A 23,633-nucleotide genomic window follows, 5' to 3' on the forward strand; every position below is an offset into this window, starting at 1 on the left:
ATTATCGGTCCGCTGAGATAAATCTGCAGGGTGTTTATGCAGGGGTTGAAAATTCTTCAAGTCTGAGGTTCTTGGCTTCCAGATTTGTCTTTTTTTCAAGCATTAAGTTTGATGCACTTATGTATCTGGAGAAGAGGCCCAAGTGGACCTCATATTACTCACCTGACCTTCATAACAACTGACAATTTCACTAAGCAGGTTTGCATAGTATTATAAGAATATACCCCTATATAAACTTTATATCTTGTATTTACTCATTTTACTATATTCTGATATAAAAAAAATCCAAAGAAAAGGCAGAATTAATTTTATAGCCATAATCAAAGTCATCCAAGATTTTAAAAAGTTAAGCTTGCTGATGAAGCTTTAATTTGTGGCCTTTCATCTCATTTATTATAGAACCTGTCAAAGATGATGATGATATAAGCATATTTACCAAGGTAGAGCAAAATCCACTCAAAATTTGGTGTCCAGAGTGGTAACAAATGCAGCCAATCAGATACAATATTATTTCATACATAAACACACACACACATATAAATAATGTTCATAAGCAGACCAATCCTACCTCTTGACATGTTAATACCATTTATCAAGTATGATGAAAATATGACCAGAAATATGGGGCTTAAAATGAATGCTATTCCACTGATTTTGCCAACAGATCATGAAAAACTCGATCACTAATCCATTTATGCAGTGTTAACTTCTGCTGGTCACTATCATAGCAGTTAACAAGTAGTCTCGTGTCAGATGTATCAAATAAAATGCAAGATGCCATTCTCTTTCATGGCTAAATTGATCTGTGTATTTTGTTAACTGAATACCTAACAACATCCCACACTTTACAGGGTGCAAAAAATCTGTAGTGGAAATAAGTATTGTTTCACACATCAATAAAATTAGGGTGATTATTGTCAAAACAAACTTTTTTCACACGATTTGCACTAGGACTGATGATGCAAATTGAGCCAATATTTGAAAGAGATAATACAAGTAAGATTCCTGAAATTTCTGTATTTTATGCTTGACTTTCTCTCACCATTACCAAAGCTTTCAAAGTAGTTAGCTCAAAGATTTAGTAATCATTCAAATAACAGTGCACAATGTCTGGACCATCTGAATGCCCTTAAAACTCTACCAGGGAAGAATATGAAAACAAATTCTTAGCACTTGATGACTGAGACAAAAGTAAATTTATTTATATATTCCACTAATGTCTCAATAAATACAACAATTGTAGACAATATCAGAAAGCACTTGATAAAACAATGTGAAAACCTTGATCAAAAGCCATTCAGTGTTTTAAATATTTTCACAAGTGGTTTCTGGCCAGAAAAGAACAAGGGGTATCTGAACAGGACAAATGAAAGAACTATGTAACTCGGACTTCAACGCAAAGACGTTTTCTGCTGAGTAAAGAGTATACCTACCTTCTAACTGAGATTAAATTCAAATTTACTATAGCTAGCTTACGAGCAAACAGCACGACAGCTGTTATTCCCATGATGAGGAAAACAAACTTGAAAAAAGAGGAAAACTCAGAAAGTCATCTCTACATGTCAAAGTAGTATAACTGATCATGACAGCAGTTTCATATAAGAAGAGCTACTCAAAGCAAAGAGCGTAAAAACAAAGCAAAGATCTATACTGGTCCTCGTGGTTTCTGAAATAAGCTGCCATTACACAGGAGACAATGTCTGAATGACAGGTTATCACATGAAGTATTAGTATGGCACTGGCTCTATACTTCAAAGTCAAGGTAAGTCAGTGGGAAAAGGCTTTATACAGTTTCTCTTTACACTTCTAATGTTGCTCATACTAGTTGTCAATTATTATGTCAAAACCAGTGTTGCATTTAAGCGTGAGCAAAAGGACAGCTCAATTATTATTTATTAAATTTTAACTTGAATCATCTTGAACAATGCAATAACAATTAAACAAGACCATTAAAAATTCAAACCGCAGCAAAATTGTAGTGGTACACAGCTCTGGTAGAGGTATGTTTACACATACCCAGATTAAATATAATCCGATATCACAGGTTACTGAACTTTAGGATGGCTAATAAGGTCAGCTGAAAGACATGGCTTCTGTGGAATTACATGAAATCAAACCAGAGGCCAACATTTTGAACTCCTGATTTATGTAAATATTACTGTAAAAAAAAAAAAAAAAATTGACATGGTCCAGTTTTAGGGACATACAATTATCAAAATAATTTATTCTAAGTAACACAAAAAGTCAGAAATTATTAAATAATGCAAATGCAAGATAAAAAAGATTTTACCTATACATTTTCTGTCCCAACTCTGTCACCAGGATAAAGTTTTCAGACATTATTTGAAGTTAAATCTTAATTGTTAAGTTATAATCAAAATTTTCCCCTGTTCATATGCAAAATGGACTCATCCATTGTAGTTGTTATTGCAGATTTATCTCACATGAGATATACAGCTCACATGACTTTCATTCAGGTTAGCTAACAATTATCTACATGCAAATGTGTAACCAACAAAGGTCATGTAGTACTAGGGATTGAAGGACAAGGGTATCGCTGTATAACCCTATCACAATATGATTGGCCACAAATGTGGGAATATAAAATTTCCAACACACTTACCATGGTGTCTCATATGGTCTCGCAGCAGTCTCTCTGTTGCAAACCGTTTGCTACAATGAGAACACTGGTAAAGTTGCACTGAAATGGACAAGAAAATCACATATTTTATATATATATATATATATATATATATATATATATATATATATATATAAATAAAATCAAAAGTTCAATAACAAATACTGCATTATAGATCCTTAGGAGGCTATGTTCTAATGGTTGTTCAAAATTCACTGTCACTATTCTTGATGAGGTACTAATGATGTCATGTACCATATTTAAAAATATAAAACACCCACTCAACAAGGAACAGCATTTATGTCCAATTGTGTATGGCACTAGGTCAGGCAACATAAACCCCAGTCTACCATCACATTGTTCTATGACACGTCTGAGCCTATTCTGTTCAGAGCACAAGGTCATAAAGCATAAATCCCTGGTCTACCATCACATTATTCTGGGACAGATCTAGGTTTATTCTGTTCAAAGCCCTAGGTTTTACAAGATACACTCCTGTCAAACAAGGCACTATTCATGGACATATCTAAGTCTATTCTGTTCACAGCACTAGGTAAAGCAGAAGAAATGCTGAGTTACAAGTGCATTATTGATGGACAGATCTGGATCTGTTTTGTTCAAGCACAAGGTGAACAGCATAAATATCTGGTTTACCAGTTTATTATTTTAGGACAGATCGAACTTGTTCTATTCACAACACTAGGTAAGCAGCAGATACGCTAATCTACCAGTGCATTAAGGGCAGATCTGGAATCTATTCTATTCATCGCATTGGCTCAAACAGCACAAACACCAATCTACCAGTGCATTAAGGGCAGATCTGGAATCTATTCTATTCATGGCATTGGCTCAAACAGCACAAACACCAATCTACCAGTGCATTAAGGGCAGATCTGGAATCTATTCTATTCATGGCATTGGCTTAAACAGCACAAACACAAATCTACCAGTGTGCCATACCAACTTTTTTAAGTTGATGCCTGCACAGCAGGGTGGTAGAGACAGTCTTCAAGTAATGTGACTGGGCAAGTATTCTCTGAAAAACATAATTTACATTGAATATATGATTTCTCCTATGAATACATTCCCCAATCGTATTAACATTAAGAAAATATGTAATAGATCGAGGGAATGCTGAGCATCCTACCTATGCCTTGGTATCTTTCTAGGGAAGGAAGACCGGATTCCCTATGTGAATGATAATCCTTTCTCCTGCTTAAAACAACACATCCTATGGTCACATGACCGCTCTATCAAGTTAAGAAGATGATTACTGAAATCTTCTTACCATCAAAATTCACTGATGAATCCAGTGATGTCTGAGTCCATGTTGATTTAATTAGGTCTGGTGGTCATCTTGACCGCAGCCACATAACTCACCAGATTCAGATTTCAGATTTCATCTCTGCAAATAGTGCTAAAGACATTTGATAGCCTAATGCCCAGAGCCACTCTAAATTTCAGATCAGGCCTCTCCTGTACTGCAAGTGCAGTGCATGATTGGGTTATTGAAAAAACAATTACTTGAGAAAACTTCCATTGTGATGATGAAGCACAGAAATTTATTTTTTAAGATGTCGAAAGAAAAGTAAATTATTAATATTTATCTGTATGTATGCCATTTACTCTTTGTGAAGGTCATCTAATAATACTTCTATTGAAAGCTGTAGACTTTGTGTACAAAGCAAAGCATGTGGCTTATTAATGGGGAACAGTCTACCTGGGTTATGATTCTACAGGAGGTAGGACAAAGTACCGTTTTAGATATTTATGTGCATTACAGAAACCAGCATGAACCAGTCTAGTGTAAACCAGAACTGTTCCAGCGTTATTCCAACTGGTGCAATGATGTGTAGCTGTGAAATGGGCTTAAGGGTAGCATGGATACAAAACAAGCTGTTAATTGATTACTGTTATGATCTGGAAAGTTTCAGTCAAGTGCAGAATTTTTTTGAGGTATTAGAAGTAGTAAAGCGATCAAAAGTGGCCCTTGAGTCTTTGATTAAAAATTTTCAGTCCTTCGGCAGAGGTGAGATACCAAGGAAAGTCAACCTAAAAAATGATTTTGGCAGAAAACCTTGATTAAATTATTTGAATTTTTAATGGTCTTGTTTAATTGCTATTGCATTGTTCAAGATGTTTCAAGTTAAAGTCACTGAATAATAACTGAGCTCTCCTTTGCTCATGCTTACACTACTGTAATGCAACAATGATTAGACATATTAAGTGGCAACTAGTAAGAGCAACATTAGAAGTGTAAAGAGAAACTGTATAAAGCAAGACATGTTTCAGATACTAATGAATATAAACACTGCTGATGCAATGAGTAAGGATGACATTCAAGGAGCACTCAGACAATACACTGGCCGATATCACAACCCGGAGGAAAACATTGCTTTCCATGAAATATTCTTAGACTTGAATAAACACACGAGTCAATTTAATATTGTTTTTTTAAACATCTTTCCATATCTGAATTAAAGCTATTGCAATGATGTGTGACAAATAACAGTTAAAGAAAAGTAAGGCAATTTTGGGCATATGGAAATTGAAGTGGAATTTGAGTCAGGGCTAGTGATTTTTTAAAGTCATCAGTCACGAGTCTGTGTCTAAAAAACATTTTCTTTGAGTACTGGAGAAGATCAATCCCTGAGATAAAACCTCAAGATGGCTGATTCTGCATGTCAGCCAACAGTTTCTATTATGTATCTGATCCAAACAAACTCAAGGCTTGCAGAGACCCACTAATTTCAAGAGCTGAAATCCTCTTGAGGCAACTTTGATTTTATTATATGTAATTAACCCACTTAAACCACAAAGACAAGGTTTAAGACACAATATCCTGCTCTCCCACCTTCATGTGGTCATATGTAGTTGCCATGCTTGTTCCTGTGTGCTTCAAGGATCTTGCATGGCCACTGCACTTATCTAAAGACAAGATCGAGTGAATGACAACTTTCTGATTGCCCACTGACCATAACTGCCAACTGGTTCATTGCCATAAACCCCAGTTGTGTCATGAGGATCATGGAACCATCATATTGGAATGAACAATACTTTGGGTCAACTAAAGGAACATGTAATTCACTTAAATGCAAGCCAAAGCTAAAGCTATCGGGAATCAGGTTTTGTATGATAACAGCTTCAGCAAGATCCTGGCTAATGATTTGAATCTCTGAGTTGAGCCATGTTAGGACCCAGAGTGGAAGGCTTTCTTACTCTTGAGATTCTCTCCACATTGGAGGTCTGAAATCTTTCTCTTTGAAGAGACAAACTTAGGACTATCATTAGCTTGAGCAGACTGTTGACCCAGGCCTTGTCACATCTGCGATGGGCTATCAGAATTATTTTCCAACTCTGAACACATATTAAAAGAAAATTGGTACAATGACCATGTGTGTGTGTGTGTGTGTGTGCACATCTGTAAAAGGCATGAAATGGGGACATCAGTGTGAATACACACCAGCAGACTGGGGACACACCTCGAAACAGGGACGTCCCCGTTTTGTAATGTCGGCTTTAATGGAATGCCAAAGCCTTTATTTAATGATACAAACCTTAAAATAAGCGCATGTCAGCACGTCCCCATTTTGTTGGTATTTTTACACATCATGCTATATACAACAATACACACGTCACTCGACTCAAAACCTTGTGTGTATCACTCGGAAAACTGCGTCCCCATTTACACAGTAAAATTTCACTGTTGTGCTGTCGGCTTGCGCACATCACTTAGGAATTACTGACCAAAGATGGCACAAAGAAGAGCTATTAGGATTTAAATCATTTATATAAACAGACAAATATATATGGCATATTTTCTATTTTAACACAGAGAGCAATGTCAATATACATATTTATTAATGGGTAGTCCAACGTTCATAACACATTTCGCCAAATTAGATCGGGCACCAAGAAAATTGAACAAAAGGTTTCATGCAGATATTATGCATGTTTTTTTTACGATAGACAAGAGATTCTAGCAATTCATCTGTGCTTGTATATTTTATCTCCTCTGAGCCATGCACATTTGGAAAAGAAATACACTAGAAAATATCAACATTGATTTTAGTTCATTCAAATGTAATTAGAAGCATAATAATGAACAGTCTACATGGTAACCAAAACATAATACCATTGCTTTCCTACAATTAACCACATTATAGGTAAATCTGACAAGTTAAGATTGAGCCAACAGGAAATAAAAATAACTTTTGTAAGTGCTTGTACATGCTTGTACATGGCACCAGGCACGATGCTGAAAATACAAGCTTTTAGTGTTTCTCAATGTGTCAAATGTGCATGCTGGCTGAATTATAAATAATGTGAAAGAAAACAATCAGATAAAATCTGTTTGACTCAGAGGTAAATTATCAAATATTTCACCATCTGTTCTTGTTTAGTCAGTACTTTTTTATATCGGGGCCCTGAGTGGCCGCATCGTCTGAAGCGCTCTCCGTTACGGATCACTGCCATCTCACCTCTGTCTGCGTGGGTTTGAGTCCCGGATTCGGCCAATGTGGGTATGTGAGAAAGCTTGCTAGTAGCTTCTCGTGGGTTGGTGGTTCTTCCCGGGGTTATCCCGGGTTCTTCCTCCACCATTAATACTGGCCGCCATACATAGCCTATCATGTGCTATCATGTGCTGAAAAATGGCGTTAACCCAATAACAACAACAACTTTTTTATATTCTCTCTCTCTCTCGGCTTCATTACTTCTGTCTGTCATTCTTCCTTCTTGCTAGCTTCATTTCTTTCTGGCTGTAAATCCCTTGTTTTCCCTTTTTTCTAAGGACCTGATGATAACAGTTGTCAATTTTTCTCTAATCAATCAATGACCACAAATATGCAACATTAAATTCACAACTGACTTCTCTAAGCGAAAGGCAGAACATTAATAATATTACTTACAAAAGGTCTCTTTAGTAAACGAATGAAACGAACCATAATAATTTTCCCCTAATTAATGCATGACCACCAATATCACAACTACACATTTACATTACAACTGCCAGCCTACCTCACAAATGCACTGTTTCTCCTTAATACATTTCCGTAACGTAGCACCAGTCAGTCAAATCATGATTTTAAGTCTCATTTTGCCTGTAACTGTACACCATATTAACCATCATTATAAGTAAGAATAAAAGGCTTCTCCAGATAATGACAGTCCCTTCTTGATCATTCAATTGTACAATTTACCAGTCACTATCATGAATACTGCACAGTGTCACACAATCGATCCACACAATTAGATTTTAATAGGGACTATTTGGCTCCAGGGACACTTATGCAGCTCTGACCTGAGCTCACTAAAACTAAACCATGCCATCATAGAAAATAAAATAAACTTTTGGTGTGTTTCATATTGAAGAAATCTTATCATGCATTGGCTTATTAATAAAGGAGATTGCACTAAAGTGGTAGTTTTTGTACACCAAAGTTAAAAATGTGTTATTGAGTGGGACATTTTAAATTCTAAACCGTAGTCTGCCAATAAAATTATTTTAACTGAAGATTGGCATGCAGATCATTATTTCATTTTAGAACAAGGGACACATTCTCTGTATTTTCACACAATTCTGACAATTCAACTTCTTCAAACTCCTGGACACCATTTTTACTTATATAAAGATTCAACATGATAATTTTAATTTAGTTTATTATATGGATGGGAACTATGTATATCAGGTGAGATTACTGCAGTGTTTAGATTGAATTGATTTCTATTTAGAATCAAAATACATACTTATTGAATGTCCCTTATCTGATTGTATAATATCCAGCACTGTGTATATGTGAGTGTCCCCATTCTGTATATGTGTGTGTCCCCATTCTGTATATGTGTGTGTCCCCATTCTGATGGTAAAGATTCTCATACAGTGTTTAGAAATGACATGTATGTATCAAATACATAATAAAACAAATCTTTGTTACTCATAATTTGTTAAAATAAAAATGTCCCCGTTTTGATGACAAAAATCATATGTTCCCGTTTTGTAGGTTTTACAAGAATGTGTGTGTGTGTATTGTTGTTGTTGTTGTGAAAAAAGGCCCATAACATCTCCAAACTGATTGACAGCACATCCACAGCAGCCCAAGTTTGTGTGCCTGGGACTGGTGAGACAAAGTTGGGCAGTTTGTGGTTAAACCTTGTTGCAAACAAGTCAATCAAGACATCCTCAAAGCACACAAATCCGATGAAAAACCAATTAATGAAGGAATCATTCTGTATGAATAACCTTACCCTGACTGCACAAAACATCAGCCAGAACAATCCGTCTGCTGGAAAAGTATGATTTCCTACTAAACATTTATACAAAATTCTCCATTTGGCACTGTATACATTGGAGACCAACTGTCATTTATCCTGAGTGATACAATAAGTAACCTTGCTTGCAAAGTAGTCCCGGTGGACTGATAATTTCATATTATCCAGGTGTAAAGGTGGAGGATTTGAGGAGTTCTGTGCACATGGTGTCAACGCTGATTAGCAATAATTCCATTAGATTGTTGACAAATAGGTCAAGAAGATCCCTGAACCATGATCACTGCAGTCACAGGACAGCTTTCAGGATGAGCTATGACTTCTATAAAGTACCTGAAGAATTATGCCTTAAGGTAGGAATGACTATACAGTTGGCTCAACTTCATACTAAAAGCATACACTACCCATGCCCTCTAGTCTGGCCACAGAGGAGCTAACAGGATGAACCATGACTTGGAAGTCCTGACTCTGTGAAGCATCCGAGGGATTAGTCTGAAAAAGGTGGGAAGGTGCAGGCATACAGTCTGACTGAAGGGGTCTACTGCTCATGCTCATCTGGCAGTGGAGGTATATAAAGAAGGAACTTCTATCATTAGTCTTCCCCACAGATGAAAGTGTCTTTGCTGTGGACTGGTGAAGAGACCATTCCATTAGGACTGTTCACCCCTGCCTGGCGAAGCTGTCTGTCCATAATGAAGCTGATTGTGAGAGTAATCTCCACTGAAGCTGTCCAGTGGAGGAGGTTCCAGACTTCCAAGCGGTGAGAAGGGGCTTGGGTGCTTCCTTGATGTCTGGCATGATGAATATGTTGTCCGTAGTGACCAAGATGCAGCAATTGTCTTTTTTGCAGCTGATGCACACATTAAGTGCCAGAAATACAGTCTGCATACCATGTTGATGAAAGGAAGATTCTTCCTGAGACTACAAGCCCTGCAAGACTATTCCATTAGGCTCCAGGTGGTCCCCCAGCCAAAACCTGTGGTTATCAAAGTAAATGAAGGAGTGAGATTCTGAGGAGTGAATTGGAATTCTGTTCACAAACCTGTCCTGATCTTCCACCAACTCAGACGATGATGAAACCTTGATCCTTACAGGATGAGAGCAGCCAGAGGGTATTTGTGAAGTGTCCAGTTTCCTTAAGTAAGAACTGGATGGTCTGCACATCAAGCATTTCCTGGAAAACTATGTAGAGTGCTGTGTTTTGAGTCCCCAGGAGAGATAGATCGAGATGAGCAGACAATGAAGTCTTCTTGTTCAGACTTACTAAGAGAACAAGTATTTGTGAAATTGTTTTGGAAGGAACACAGACTGTTCCTTGACAAGCATGAAAATTCATCAATACATAAGTGAAATGATGAGAAGGGATCAGATCCAACTTCTGATCAGGAATAAGGCCCAGATAAGTCACTGTCTCCTTACACAAAGATCATTCCATCTGAAATGGTCGTATGAAGATATGGTACATCAACCAATTGACAAAGTACTGGCAGATTGAAAACTCTGAGGAACTTAAAAAACCTGGTGCTGCACATATCACCTTGGTTAAGTGGAAGCCAGGCCAAAAGAACAAGTCCAAAACTGGAAGAGTTTCTGTCCCAGACAAAACTACAGGCATTTTCTGTGGGCTTGGAAGATGCAGATGTAAACAGAAGCATCATGAGAAGTTAAGGAGACAACCCCGCCATTCAATCTGATGACATATTTTACTCTGGCAGTTGTCTCCATTGTGAATGATTTTTCCATATGGAACCCATTCAGTGGGGAAGGCTTAATGAAGAGTCAAAACTTGCAGCATATCTTTGAAACTAAGAAGAAAAAAATTCCAGACTTTATGTTGTTCATCCTGACTGCTGCACCCTTCCTGAGAAATATGTACCATATGTACCAGTACACTTCGTCCCATAAGAGATACCAGTTGAGACTATTGGAAAATGGTGGTACTGGAGGCAAATCAAGTAACCATGCCCAAAGTAAGTAAAGGAGTCATGCATTGTATGAGAGGTGCAATGAAATTTCTGAAAGAAGGCTTGAGATGGCACTTTCTGGAATGTTGGGAAGAGAAGGGCTAGGCAGAGAGTGTATAGCCCTCTAGGGACAATGTCTCCCTTGTTAAGAAGTGTGGAGAGTCCATTCACTTCCTCCACTGGTCCATCCAGACACCACATGAGAAAGAAATGGCAGAAGAGTTTTAAATTTGACTGATTTCTATTCTGATCGTTTCCCTGTTAAATCTTTTATGCAGTGTTATCATGGACCTTTTGGGATGAAGGCATTTCTTTGCTGGTTTAGCCAGGTCCAGTGTTGTTTGTCACTTAAATCCTTTAAGGTCATTGTAGGGATTAGCCCTCTGAACAATGTTTATACATTAAGTGGGGTGGTCTGCAAATTGCTGCTGTGTCCTTGCATGACACTGGATGTCTCCATGGCAGAATCTCCACAAAGGTGAAGGAATTCTACAGTGATCACTATGGACATTAAAGCGCATATGTCTTAGTTATGACCTCTAAAAATCTTTGTAATGCAACTTAAGTAACAAGTCCTCCTTCAACAGAATGAAGAAGGCATCAGTCAAAAAGAAATATTATCAAGCAAGACTATGATAATTAGTGTGTCCATGCCTGAAATTCCCACTTGAAAGGCAACCAAGTCCTAGGTTGTGTGCATAGGAGGCCTAGCTGATGAACTGACTGTATAAACTACTGGATGAGATCAGCGGCCAAAGTGAAGTAGATGGGAGAGATCACCCCATCTGCTGTCTGGCCTCCTTTTGGTCTCTATAAATTTTTTAGTCAGCTCCTTCCCCATCACTAAAGCGAGGGAGCAATAGCATATCTTATTTGGCCTGTTTACTGGAAATCATCTCCAAACTGGAGAGGATCTTATGATTCAAAAGATTTGGAATATAGATTTGGGAGAAATAGGTGGTAAACCTCATTTACCACCTTATCAGAAGTCCACACCTCTTCCTCCTCCATCAGCTGACCTGTTGGGTAAAACAAAGAGGACACATCCAAAAGATGAATTGGACCTAGTGTAATGAGATTTTCTGAGAATTTTTTAAAAAAGCATACAAATCACTAGTCAGTCTTTGCTCAACAGATGAGGCAACACTATTTTGTCTCATCTCCTTTATGGAATTAGGAGACTTTCTGATGGGGTTTGTCATTCCATCTTTGCTCACAGGTGACAGGGTGGAGACAAGACTAACCCACTGGACCTCTATCCCTTGAGAAAGGGATTCCCTTTTGGTACAGGAGGCAGTGAGTGGCAGTCCCCCTTCCCTTCCCTCTATAACAAGAGAAGGTCTAGTGTATGCCCAGTCTACTGATCAGTGAATCTATGTCAATTTAGAGTGTCCATGGTTGCAAAAGTAGATGTGGCCAACTCAGCAAAAGATGGTGGGAATCCCCAACCTCTGTAATGGTTGAAAGAAACATTGACAAGGGAGAGGTATTGAGAAAGGAGAGGTATTAAACTGATTGATTCCTCCTAAATCAATGTCCATTTCCCATAGAGATCAAATGAAAACACAGAAAGGGGGCTTATCAAACAGATTCTTTCTCCTAGACTGTTGGTCAAAACCTGGTATCCAGGCCAAAGACACTCAGAACACTTGGTGAATGTTATTGAGACATTACCCAGTTACCAGTGCCTGATGCATGGCACATGGAACCCTGCAACAAGTTAGTATTTTTGGTTTTGATGGATTTAATGCCATTTTTCAACAAATCACAGGATATACCTTGTATGTCTGGTGGCGGAAGAACCTGGGAAAGGAACCAACAACATATGGAAAACTACTGGCAATCTTTCTCATATACCCATGCTTGTTCAGTTGAACTCAGGCAGACAGAAAGTGAGATGTCATCTGATAAAGGCAAGCATCTTAGACCACTTGGCAATCCATAGCCACAGACCTCCGATGATTTTCACCTGGCACATAACACATGACTGGTGCCCAGTGATTGGTCACCAGATAATGACTGATCAGATGAAGTAGGCCTTATTAGGGGGTCTGTTTGGGGAACTCAAGTTTGATGAATGAAATTGCCTTGATTTAAATCCTGGTCTGCTTGAGCAAAATGACACCCATACTTCCTTTGTGTTGGAAAGGCAGAGCTTACTATTGCGGGTAGCAAACTTCCCTAAACCAGGAAGTGCCAAAGATTCCTCCCATTTAATCAACCAAATGTCAGAGACCACCCGACAATCCTTAGTTGATGTCAGGGACTTTCTTTTTCGGGACTCATCTATTGCAAATGTTTGTGACTTCCTTATATTGAGAAGTACCATATACCCCTAGTGGGAATGGTGGGGCTCCCCCAGAGATGAAGAAAAAAACCAAACAACAGAACCCTTCTTCCTACTTGAATAGGCCCAGAAAGTTTTGGCCATATCCCAAACATTGCTGGTCCCAAAAAACGAATGTGGCAACTGTCTGTGCATGCTCAACACATAGTGCATAGCATGCTGTCTTTTTATGCCAACATTTACCAACATCTTGACTCACTACTGCATACAAAAAGGAATTTAATAAATAAAATGAACTAGAACTACAACCTGGTAGAAATTACTCTGACTCTTTACCATCAGATGGATGAAACACAAGAAAGACTGATTCATCATCAGTTAACCTGGACAATCAACGAAAAAAGAGTCACATACACGAATATGCAAGGACTGTTGAAAAACTAATAAATACAACACAGATCAGTATATGATGGACACAAGAAACCCCAATTTATGATCACAACCTTGTTTTTGTTTAACTGGAGGAAGTAATAATCTCCCTGGACTGGGGACTAGCACCAGGAAAATATATAGCAATGCAATAACAGCAGATAATGTATTGCTTCAATTAAAATACTGTCTCATGAGTGGTAAAGGCTCACTCAATCAAATCACTTCATAATTATGCATATATCTTGTTCATAATCAAGCTCATAGGATATCTTGGTAGTATAAGCCTTTCTATGAACTTTGATGTAAATCTGATCAGAAGTATAACTTCCAAAGTGTCCGCAACCTCTGTCAATCAGATACAAGATCACTGAATTAATCTTGTTCATAATTAAGCTCATAGGATATTGTGGTAATATAAGCACATCAATAACCTTGATGTAAATCGGATCAGAAGTATAACTTCCAAAGTGTTTGTAACCTCTCTCAATCAGATACAAGATCACTGAATTAATCTTGTTCATAATTAAGCTCATAGGATATTTTGGTAATATAAGCCTATCAATAACCTTGATGTAAATCGGATCAGAAGTATAACTACTAAAGTGTTTGTAACCTCTCTCAATCAAATGCAAGATCACTGCATTATTATGCATGGATTTTGCTTATTATCAAACACACCAAATAGCTTGATAAAATGAGCATGCATTCCAAGCTTTTTCAAAACTGAACCAGAAATATGGCATCCCATACAAGCTCTGAGCCAATCACATACAAGTTCATCTCATTAATATGACTGAATTATGTTGTTGTCGTAGGGTTTAACGCCATTTTTTCAACACAAGATAGGTTATACATGGCAGCCAGTATAACTGGTGGAGGAAGAACCTGGGAAAATCCGAGAAAGAACTACTGACCCACGAGAAGCTACTGGCAAGCTGTCTCACATACCCACATTTGCCGAGCCCAAGACTCTAACCCACGCAGAGGTGAGATGGCAGTGATCCATAACAGTGAGTGCTCTAGACCTGAATTATGTTAATTATCAAACTCTTCTGAGATTTTGATGACACAAGACCATATTTCAGGTCTGATAAATATTCAGCCAAAAATATGGGCTCCAGATATGTAACAAGCTCAGCCAATCAGATGCAAGATAACCTCATTTTTTTTAGCATTGATCTCAATCTTTATTGAACTTATCTGAAAGTTTGATGATAAACCTAATTCCAAGTTTTATCAAAACTGACTTGGAAATTCGGTCTTCAGTCATAACAAGCAATTGTACATTGTATGATGGACTCCAGGCCACACAATAAGTCTACCTCATGTTACAATCAGGTAAGCTAATTACAGGGTTTGGAAAAGTAGAGAATACTTTTTTTGTTGTTGCAGAAACCAGAGGATAACAGTTCTGCATATGAGGATCTGATCACACTAATGTTTATTTCTAAATGACTTTTACAATATCGCATCAGCAAAGATGGTCAAATTTATATCTGTGACAGCAGAGCCATCATCAACATTGTAAATCTCTCAAATACAAGATGGTAATCCCCCTCCGACATACAATGAAAATTTTGTTGAAAATTGCCAAAACTTCAAATTCTTCATGGCACTATCCCAAGGAGCCCGCTTCCCACAGCATATCATGGATTTTTACCAGTACATTCTGATGATGCCTGATCAATCATGATAATATGCTGCAGATTTCCTTTATGGTAAAAAAATTCAAAGACACGTATACATAACATAATCCAAAATGCCTCGATCAATTTATGACAAAACATTTAATTATAATGAATGTACTTGTCATGTATTTTCTTTTGGCGTTTCTCGAATGAATAAAAAGTGTTAGGTCAACTGTGGTAACACAAAAATTTGTCATTAATACACTGGCACAAAGAAAAGAAATCTGTCAGAAAAACTGATTACCATAAAGTAACTGATTTTAGAATTTGACATAGTGTAAAGGAAAACATGTCAGCTTTAACAGAACAAATAATGTTTGTTATCAATGAAAAATGAATGCTCGTTCTGACTGAAATAGCAACCTTCATTTTATCACAACTTTGGTCAAATGTAAATATTAATGTATAGATATTAGCTCCAGATGTCAGATGTAAATATTAAAGTATGGATATTAGCTCTAGAGGTCAAATGTAAATATTAATGTATGGATATTAGCTCTAGAGGTCAAAAGCAAATATTAATGTATGGATATTACATGTAGCTCTAGAGGTCAAAAGTAAATATTAATGTATGGATTTTAGCTCTAGAGGTCAAATGTAAATATTAATGTATGGATTTTAGCTCTAGAGGTCAAATGTAAATATTAATGTATGGATATTAGCTCTAGAGGTCAAAAGTAAATATTAATGTATGGATTTTAGCTCTAGAGGTCAAAAGTAAATATTAATGTATGGATACTAGCTCTAGAGGTCAAATGTAAATATTAATGTATGGATATTAGCTCTAGAGGTCAAAAGTAAATATTAATGTATGGATACTAGCTCTAGAGGTCAAATGTAAATATTAATGTATGGATATTAGCTCTAGAGGTCAAATGTAAATATTAATGTATGGATTTTAGCTCTAGAGGTCAAATGTAAATATTAATGTATGGATTTTAGCTCTAGCGGTCAAATGTAAATATTAATGTATGGATTTTAGCTCTAGAGGTCAAATGTAAATATTAATGTATGGATTTTAGCTCTAGAGGTCAAATGTAAATATTAATGTATGGATTTTAGCTCCAGAGGTCAAAAGCAAATATTAATGTATGGATATTAGCTCTAGAGGTCAAAAGCAAATATTAATGTATGGATATTACATGTAGCTCTAGAGGTCAAAAGTAAATATTAATGTATGGATACTAGCTCTAGAGGTCAAATGTAAATATTAATGTATGGATATTAGCTCTAGAGGTCAAATGTAAATATTAATGTATGGATATTAGCTCTAGAGGTCAAATGTAAATATTAATGTATGGATACTAGCTCTAGAGGTCAAATGTAAATATTAATGTATGGATATTAGTTCTAGAGGTCAAATGTAAATATTAATGTATGGATATTAGCTCTAGAGGTCAAATGTAAATATTAATATATGGATACTAGCTCTAGAGGTCAAATGTAAATATTAATGTATGGATATTAGCTCTAGAGGTCAAAAGCAAATATTAATGTATGGATATTACATGTAGCTCTAGAGGTCAAAAGTAAATATTAATGTATGGATACTAGCTCTAGAGGTCAAATGTAAATATTAAAGTATGGATATTAGCTCTAGAGGTCAAATGTAAATATTAATGTATGGATATTAGCTCTAGAGGTCAAATGTAAATATTAATGTATGGATATTAGCTCTAGAGGTCAAATGTAAATATTAATGTATGGATATTAGCTCTAGAGGTCAAAAGCAAATATTAATGTATGGATATTAGTTCTAGATGTACTCAGAAAGAAATGAACAGGGCTGATACTCAAAAAGTGGAATTTTTAGAGTGAATGGGTTGAGCATTTACATGTATATGCAACCCATCTATGCATTATCTTCATTATACATGTATCCACTTTAAGAGTATAAATCATGATAATGTTTTGTATACCTGTGGTTCAATATCCATAAAAATTCTTCTCTTCCAGATAAGAAAATATACTCATAAGCTACTAATTGTGTCTTAAAACCTTTTTGTTCAACTTAAGAAGGTACAATAAGTGGAAACTGTTTGCAAATGGAGGTGGGTGTCTTCATTCAAATTTACAGGAAGCCACTCTTCTTATCTTGTTTTTTCATTCATTACATCATGTGTCAGTTATTTTGATCAGATTCATCAACATATTTTCCTTTCTTGTACACATGATACTTTATTTCTTTATGTTTCATAGGATGCTGTTATTATGAACAAATCCTACTGTAATAGTCAAGCAACTTTCTGGCTAAGATTTGGAGGAAATGGTTACTCAGTTATGCAAGTTGGTGTGTATCCAACCATTCATCTCTCTCTCTATAAATATATATATGTATGTGTGTGTGTGTGTGTGTGCTTTTAGCTTGGTGGCCTGAGTGATTTCAAGTATATTTATAATATAACTGTGAAATATTACTTTTTTTTTTATGCACTGAACAAATTTCTATAATAATTACCTATATTAACTTATCCTTAGTTGTTAAATTTTATTGTAATTTACATTTCTCAGTGAATAATCATTCTGTAATTGCTATTCTCAGGAAATTATATCATCATGCTCTTATGTTACATGTTTAGGCTCAAAATAAACAGTAACAAAAGAAAGAGTGAAAACAACAAGCTTTGAAATAAATATATAAGAAATAATTTATTTCCTTGGTAAAAACTCTGTAAATATGAAAAAATAAGAACTTACAGTTTTTAAGAATCAAATCCAAAAATAATCCAAGAATAATCCACAAATTAAATTTTAGTCCTAGTAATGAAATATTCTAAAGAATTCAAGTTCGAGTCCCGACGAAAAATCCAAGATGGAAGGCGATAACGTATACTGTAGCTAGTATTGTGATGTTGTCTATTGTTCTTTGTTATTCACAAACAATAATCTGGTGTTTGAATCTCTGAATAAAATTTTATGAAATGTCTTTGTCCAATAACTATAACACTCAAAATATTTTCAGGATAAAGAATTAATCCTTCTGAATCCAAATAATTTGAATAAAATTTAAAATATAACTCCAAATTGACACAACAAAAGGAACATCTTTACATCCCAGTGTAGCCCACCCAGGGAAAAAATCTCTATAGACAAAGACTATACCATAAATTGAAACACAAAACAGATTCCCGGATGAGGGTCAACTAGCCAGAACAGCAAAGAAGTATTCACGTCTAAAAGTATGTAGTCCCAGTATGACCACGACAAAAACCAACCATTTTACTCTAAAAATAAGATAAAAATAGAAAGTTCTTTATTCAACTCACTGATTTCTAAAACAAGGTCAGGAACTAGGTCAGCTTTAGGTGTTTACAACTGAACAGAAAGGTCAACTATTTTCTGGACAAGTATCGAGTTCCTAGTAAACAAAACTACATTAGTTTGACATGTAATGAAATTTTTTTAAAAAAAGATTTTAAAACTTACAAACACTTCTAATGTATGGGGAAACTGTGCTAAATCTGAGCTTGAGAGGATTTATAAACTTCAGAAACGAGCAGCACGTGTAATTTTAGATGCATCTGTTGATCATCCCTCCAAAGCATTATTTATAGAACTCAAATGGTTCACAATATATGACAGGATAGATTTTCACAAGGTAGTTCTTTTATATAAATGTCTACATGGAACTGCACCAGAGTATCTTCTGGACTTATTCAGGCCTTTTCAACACAATACCAGTTGAGATCGATATCATATGGAAACCTTCTAACACCAAAACTAAGAACAGAGCAATTTAAAAAGAGTTTTCAATACTCTGGTACAATTCTGTGGAATAAGCTTCCACTACATGTAAAATCTGCTGAAAATATTAGAGTATTTAAGAAGATATATCATGAGCATGCATGTGTTTCTATTAGATATTGGAATTTAGTATTTTAATACTAAACATGATAAAATAAACACTAATGATTGCTATCTTCATATAATGTGCATTGTTATACTCTCCTTAAGAGGGCCTCATTAGGGAAAATAGTCCTTGACTAATGAGTCACCCTCTATAAATAAAGCATTTTTATTATTATTATTATTATTAAACTAAATCAAACATCCATAACTATGTCAGGACAATTTGAATATGCACTCCTTTTATGATGTAATTTATTATTTTTACTATTTTACCATATGCCTTCATACTTGCTTTCTATCTTAAGTAATTTCTCAAATATCTTTCTATTAGGTGTCAAAGAAGTGATTATTTCATATGTCCACCCACTGCATTGACAATCTTAATTTTTACATTAAATTAACAAGGAAGGTGATATACTGAATCATAAGTGATTTTACTTATTATATTTCTCCATTGATAAACTCATGCTTCAAGGTAAGCCCATCCTCAACATAAACAGAATTAGGGCAAATTTAGCCTAAAAAAATGTGTCCAATAATGAGCCCAAACCCCACTTTTAATTCTATCAATAAGGCAGGTCTCCTGGTATTTTTTAATTTTTTTGGGTGTGGGGGGGATATGGCATTTTGGTGTATAAACAATATTCAACAATTAAGTGACATCTACAAATTGTAAGGAATCATGTAACACACATTCTTGAAAATAGCCAACAATACAATCAGTATGTTCTAGGCATTCTTCTAGCTGTATTTTGAAGTAGTCCCTTTACAATGCATTATTAGTCCCTAATATCTTTCATATCTGAAGCTAGCAGAAGTTGCCATTAGTTGCTGAATAGTTAGAAGTCCCTTTGAAGTCCCCATTAGTCAATGTTTTCTCAAGACGAAGTGAAGGAAATCCATTACAAATCACTTTTCCTAATTTATCAAAATAATGCATTCCTTTTAAGAAAGGGGAACTGCAAAGTCCCTTAATAGTTTGTTTCAAGTTCTTACACAGAATACAGTCTCACTTTAGTACCTTTACAGTCTCCATACAGCAGAAACTTGTAGGCAGCAGGAAATGTTGTTGTTGTTGTTGTTGTTGTGGGGTTTAACGCCATTTTGCAGCACATGATAGGCTATACATGGCGGCCAGTATTAATGGTGGAGGAAGAACCAGAGAAAACCCCGGAAAGAACCACCGACCCACGAGAAGCTACTGGCAAGCTTTCTCACATACCCACATTGGCTGAATCTTAGACTCGAACCGCCGCAGACAGAGGTGAGATGGCAGTGATCCGTAACGAAGAGCGCTTTAGACCACTCGGCCACTCGGGGCCCCCAGCAGGAAATGAATTTTCTGTTAGATAATGTTCACACCAAATGAGGTTTCAATCAATAAAGCCCTTCCAAAGTTATGGAATATACACAAGTTTGCAGAAGACAAGAGCTGGGTACTGCAAATAATTTTGTATCATTGTCATTCTGAACATACCACAATATGTACCATGGTATAATGCAAATGTATTAGGAACCAGCATTATAATTTTTGTGGTGGTGATGGTGGTGGTGGTGGGGGGTCACACACTGACTCAGAAATGATAAAATACTGAGTGGGCTACAGAATTCAAACAAAAAAAACCCAACTAGTTTCCTGAAAATCTTAGGATGATTCTCAGTATTAAAAAATGACATTTTTTCCCTCCTTTTATAATCTAATTAAAAACAAGTGTAATGTTTTATTAGAATTATGCACTTAGGAAACAAGGTGTTAATTCACATCACCATTCCACTATTTTAATTGTCAAAGTCCACACTCAAAAACAGTGGTCTCAAACAAGTGGACTGTGGGCTGCATGGGGCCTGCCAAGCCGTATCCTGTGGCCCGCAAAATGATTGGCATCACAATGTGTCATGATAAATAAGAAAGGTGGTGCACCCTTGGGCTTTCAAAAATGCCCTCATGCAGCCCTCAGGGTGGTTTGAGTTTGAGATCCCTGCTATAAAAGAAACATACAGTGTAAAAATACAATAACATGTACTATGTTCCACAAATATCCAACTGATGAAACACTATCTGATTTGTGTACAAAGCGCAATTTGTTATCATGAACACAACTACATGATACTGTTGAAGTTACTTCTCCCTCTCAGGCTCCTCAAGTGTCTAGTATGACCAAGGCATATTGTAAATCAGTCACATATCCAATTCTACGGGTGGTCATAGTACAGGATATGAGTCTTGTATGTTTTCTTCTTCATGCATTTATATGAATGTGAATAATCAAGGTAATGAAATGAAATCTTAAAAGTTTAAAAACAATACATTTTATAGTGCAATATCTGAAAATCAATCCTTTGTTCAAAACTGTCCTACATTTGGCCTCTTCAAAAGATGTCTGCAAGTAGTCAACTTAATATCAACCACATCCTCCCTAAAATGAATGAGAATAAATTAATGTTACATTAAACTAGATATGTCAATATTTTGGGTCTATATGAAAAAATCCTTTCTCTCTTAAGATACTGATGATTTCGCTCTCTAAAAACAGGGTTTGAAGTTTGAAAGAAAGAGATACTATCCATGGGGTGGAGGTGTTTTTCTCTATGTATACAGTTCCATTAGTTATAACAGATGTGTTGATCTAGAGACTAATCTTGACAGAAGTATCCCTTGCCCAATCCAAGCCAATAATCTTACGTTCAGCTTTACATGACACCTAGTTCTACAGCTGACTGGATAGATTTGAGGATAAAATTCAGAAAGCCTTACTAAAGAAGCTTTAGAAACTATCATAATAGGTGATTTTAACATACAGTACATGAAAATTTCACCATTAACATGGGTAAATAACTTAGAAACTTACAGCTTTATGCAAAAATCTAACACTCCTCCAGACGAACAGATAAAAGTGCTACAATCATCGATCATGTTGATTCTAATAAACCTGACAACGTAAGTGAAATTAATGTGCCAGTGTATGCGCTGAGTGACCACTATCCAGTCTATAACTAGAGATGTTCCAAAATCCTCTAGAAATGGTCGCCACATTGAAATATCATACAGGGACTTTCAAACAGTTTGATAAAAAGTTCTTAAATGATTTAATTTGCAAACCCTTCCACTAAGTTTGCAATATAGCTGATGTCAACAATGCCTTTGGTCTTAAAAAAAAAAACAGTATGTGTTTCCAGTTAGCCGATCTTGGCACTTTTTTCCCCACATTTGGAAAGAAAAATTATAATAAAAACCTAGCGAAAATTGATTTGTGCATCTAACTGAATATGTTTAGCCCAGTACTTGAAATGCGTAGTACAATATATATAATAATCATTATAATATATATAATGTTTAAAAAAACAATGTACAAAAGAAAATTCCTGAAATTGATTTGTCCATGTAATTTAACCAGTTTAGCCCAGTCCTTGATGTGATTACATACATACATACATACATACATACATACATACATACATACATACATACATACATACATACATACATACATACATACATACATACATACATACATACATACATACATACATACATACATACATACATACATACATACATACATACATACATACATACATACATACATACATACATACATACATACATATATATATATATATATATATATATATATATATATATAATGTTTATTTAAAAACAATATCTCCACTAATTTTACCAACAGTGCAATAGGAAAAACGCTTTCAATGCAGCCTTAGGCAAGCATATGCCCCAATAAAAAGAAAAAGGGTTAAACACCAAGTTACACCCAAGTGGATTACCTCTCAGACCAATGAGGCAAAGCATCTGAAACTAATTTCCACAAGAAAAGACATGAACAACTATAGAAAATGGAGAATAAAGCTAAGCACTTGAAGGATAAGGCTAAAGATGAAAACTATAAACAGGATATCGATGAAAGTATGAGTACCAAGACATTATGGAAGCATCTAAAAGAAGCGAACCTACCAAAGAATAGTTGTTTTCCCCTATGTATAAGCAAAATGATGACATAGCAACATCTCTACATGAAAGACATTGCTGAATTGTTCAATAATTTCTTCACATCATCTCCAGTAACTGTATTCAGAAACAGACTAACATCCCAATTTAGTCTGATACTTTTCTAAAAGAACTAAAATGGCTGATGACAATTCATTTTCAATGGCTGATGTTAGTAAAGCTGATGTTTTTGATATGATCAATAAGTTGAGTATTAATAAATGCTCTGGTTTGGATGGTATTGGTCCGCAAAGTTTTAAAATTGCTACACCATGCAGTAATAACAAAGTCATTAACATACACACAACCACACACACACAAATATATATATATATATATATATATATATATATATATATATATATATATATATATATATATATATATATATATATATATATATATATATATATATACATACATACACACACACACACACACATATAATAAACTGAAGTATATTCAGTGGTAATTTTCCAGATACCTTGAAATGTGCAAAGGT

The 23,633-nt window shown here is 35.6% G+C and overlaps 1 protein-coding gene across 3 annotated transcripts in view; it reads right to left on the reverse strand.

The window, feature by feature from the left end:
• LOC149794267 (histone H4 transcription factor-like) overlaps positions 1 to 23,633 on the reverse strand; it is a 160,951-nt gene that overhangs the window by 44,930 nt on the left and 92,388 nt on the right. For 2 of the 3 annotated variants that reach the window (XM_089968409.1, XM_089968410.1), the window contains exon 6: positions 2,624 to 2,701. The exons of the other annotated variant lie outside the window; for it this stretch is intronic. In XM_089968409.1, the coding sequence (XP_089824535.1) occupies positions 2,624 to 2,701 (78 nt within the window). The remainder of the gene's footprint in view (positions 1 to 2,623; positions 2,702 to 23,633) is intronic. 3 annotated transcript variants of the gene reach the window in all.

Source organism: Sinohyriopsis cumingii, chromosome 8, assembly GCF_028554795.1.
Source record: "Sinohyriopsis cumingii isolate HCF-2022 chromosome 8, ASM2855479v2, whole genome shotgun sequence".
NCBI lineage: Eukaryota > Metazoa > Mollusca > Bivalvia > Unionida > Unionidae > Sinohyriopsis > Sinohyriopsis cumingii.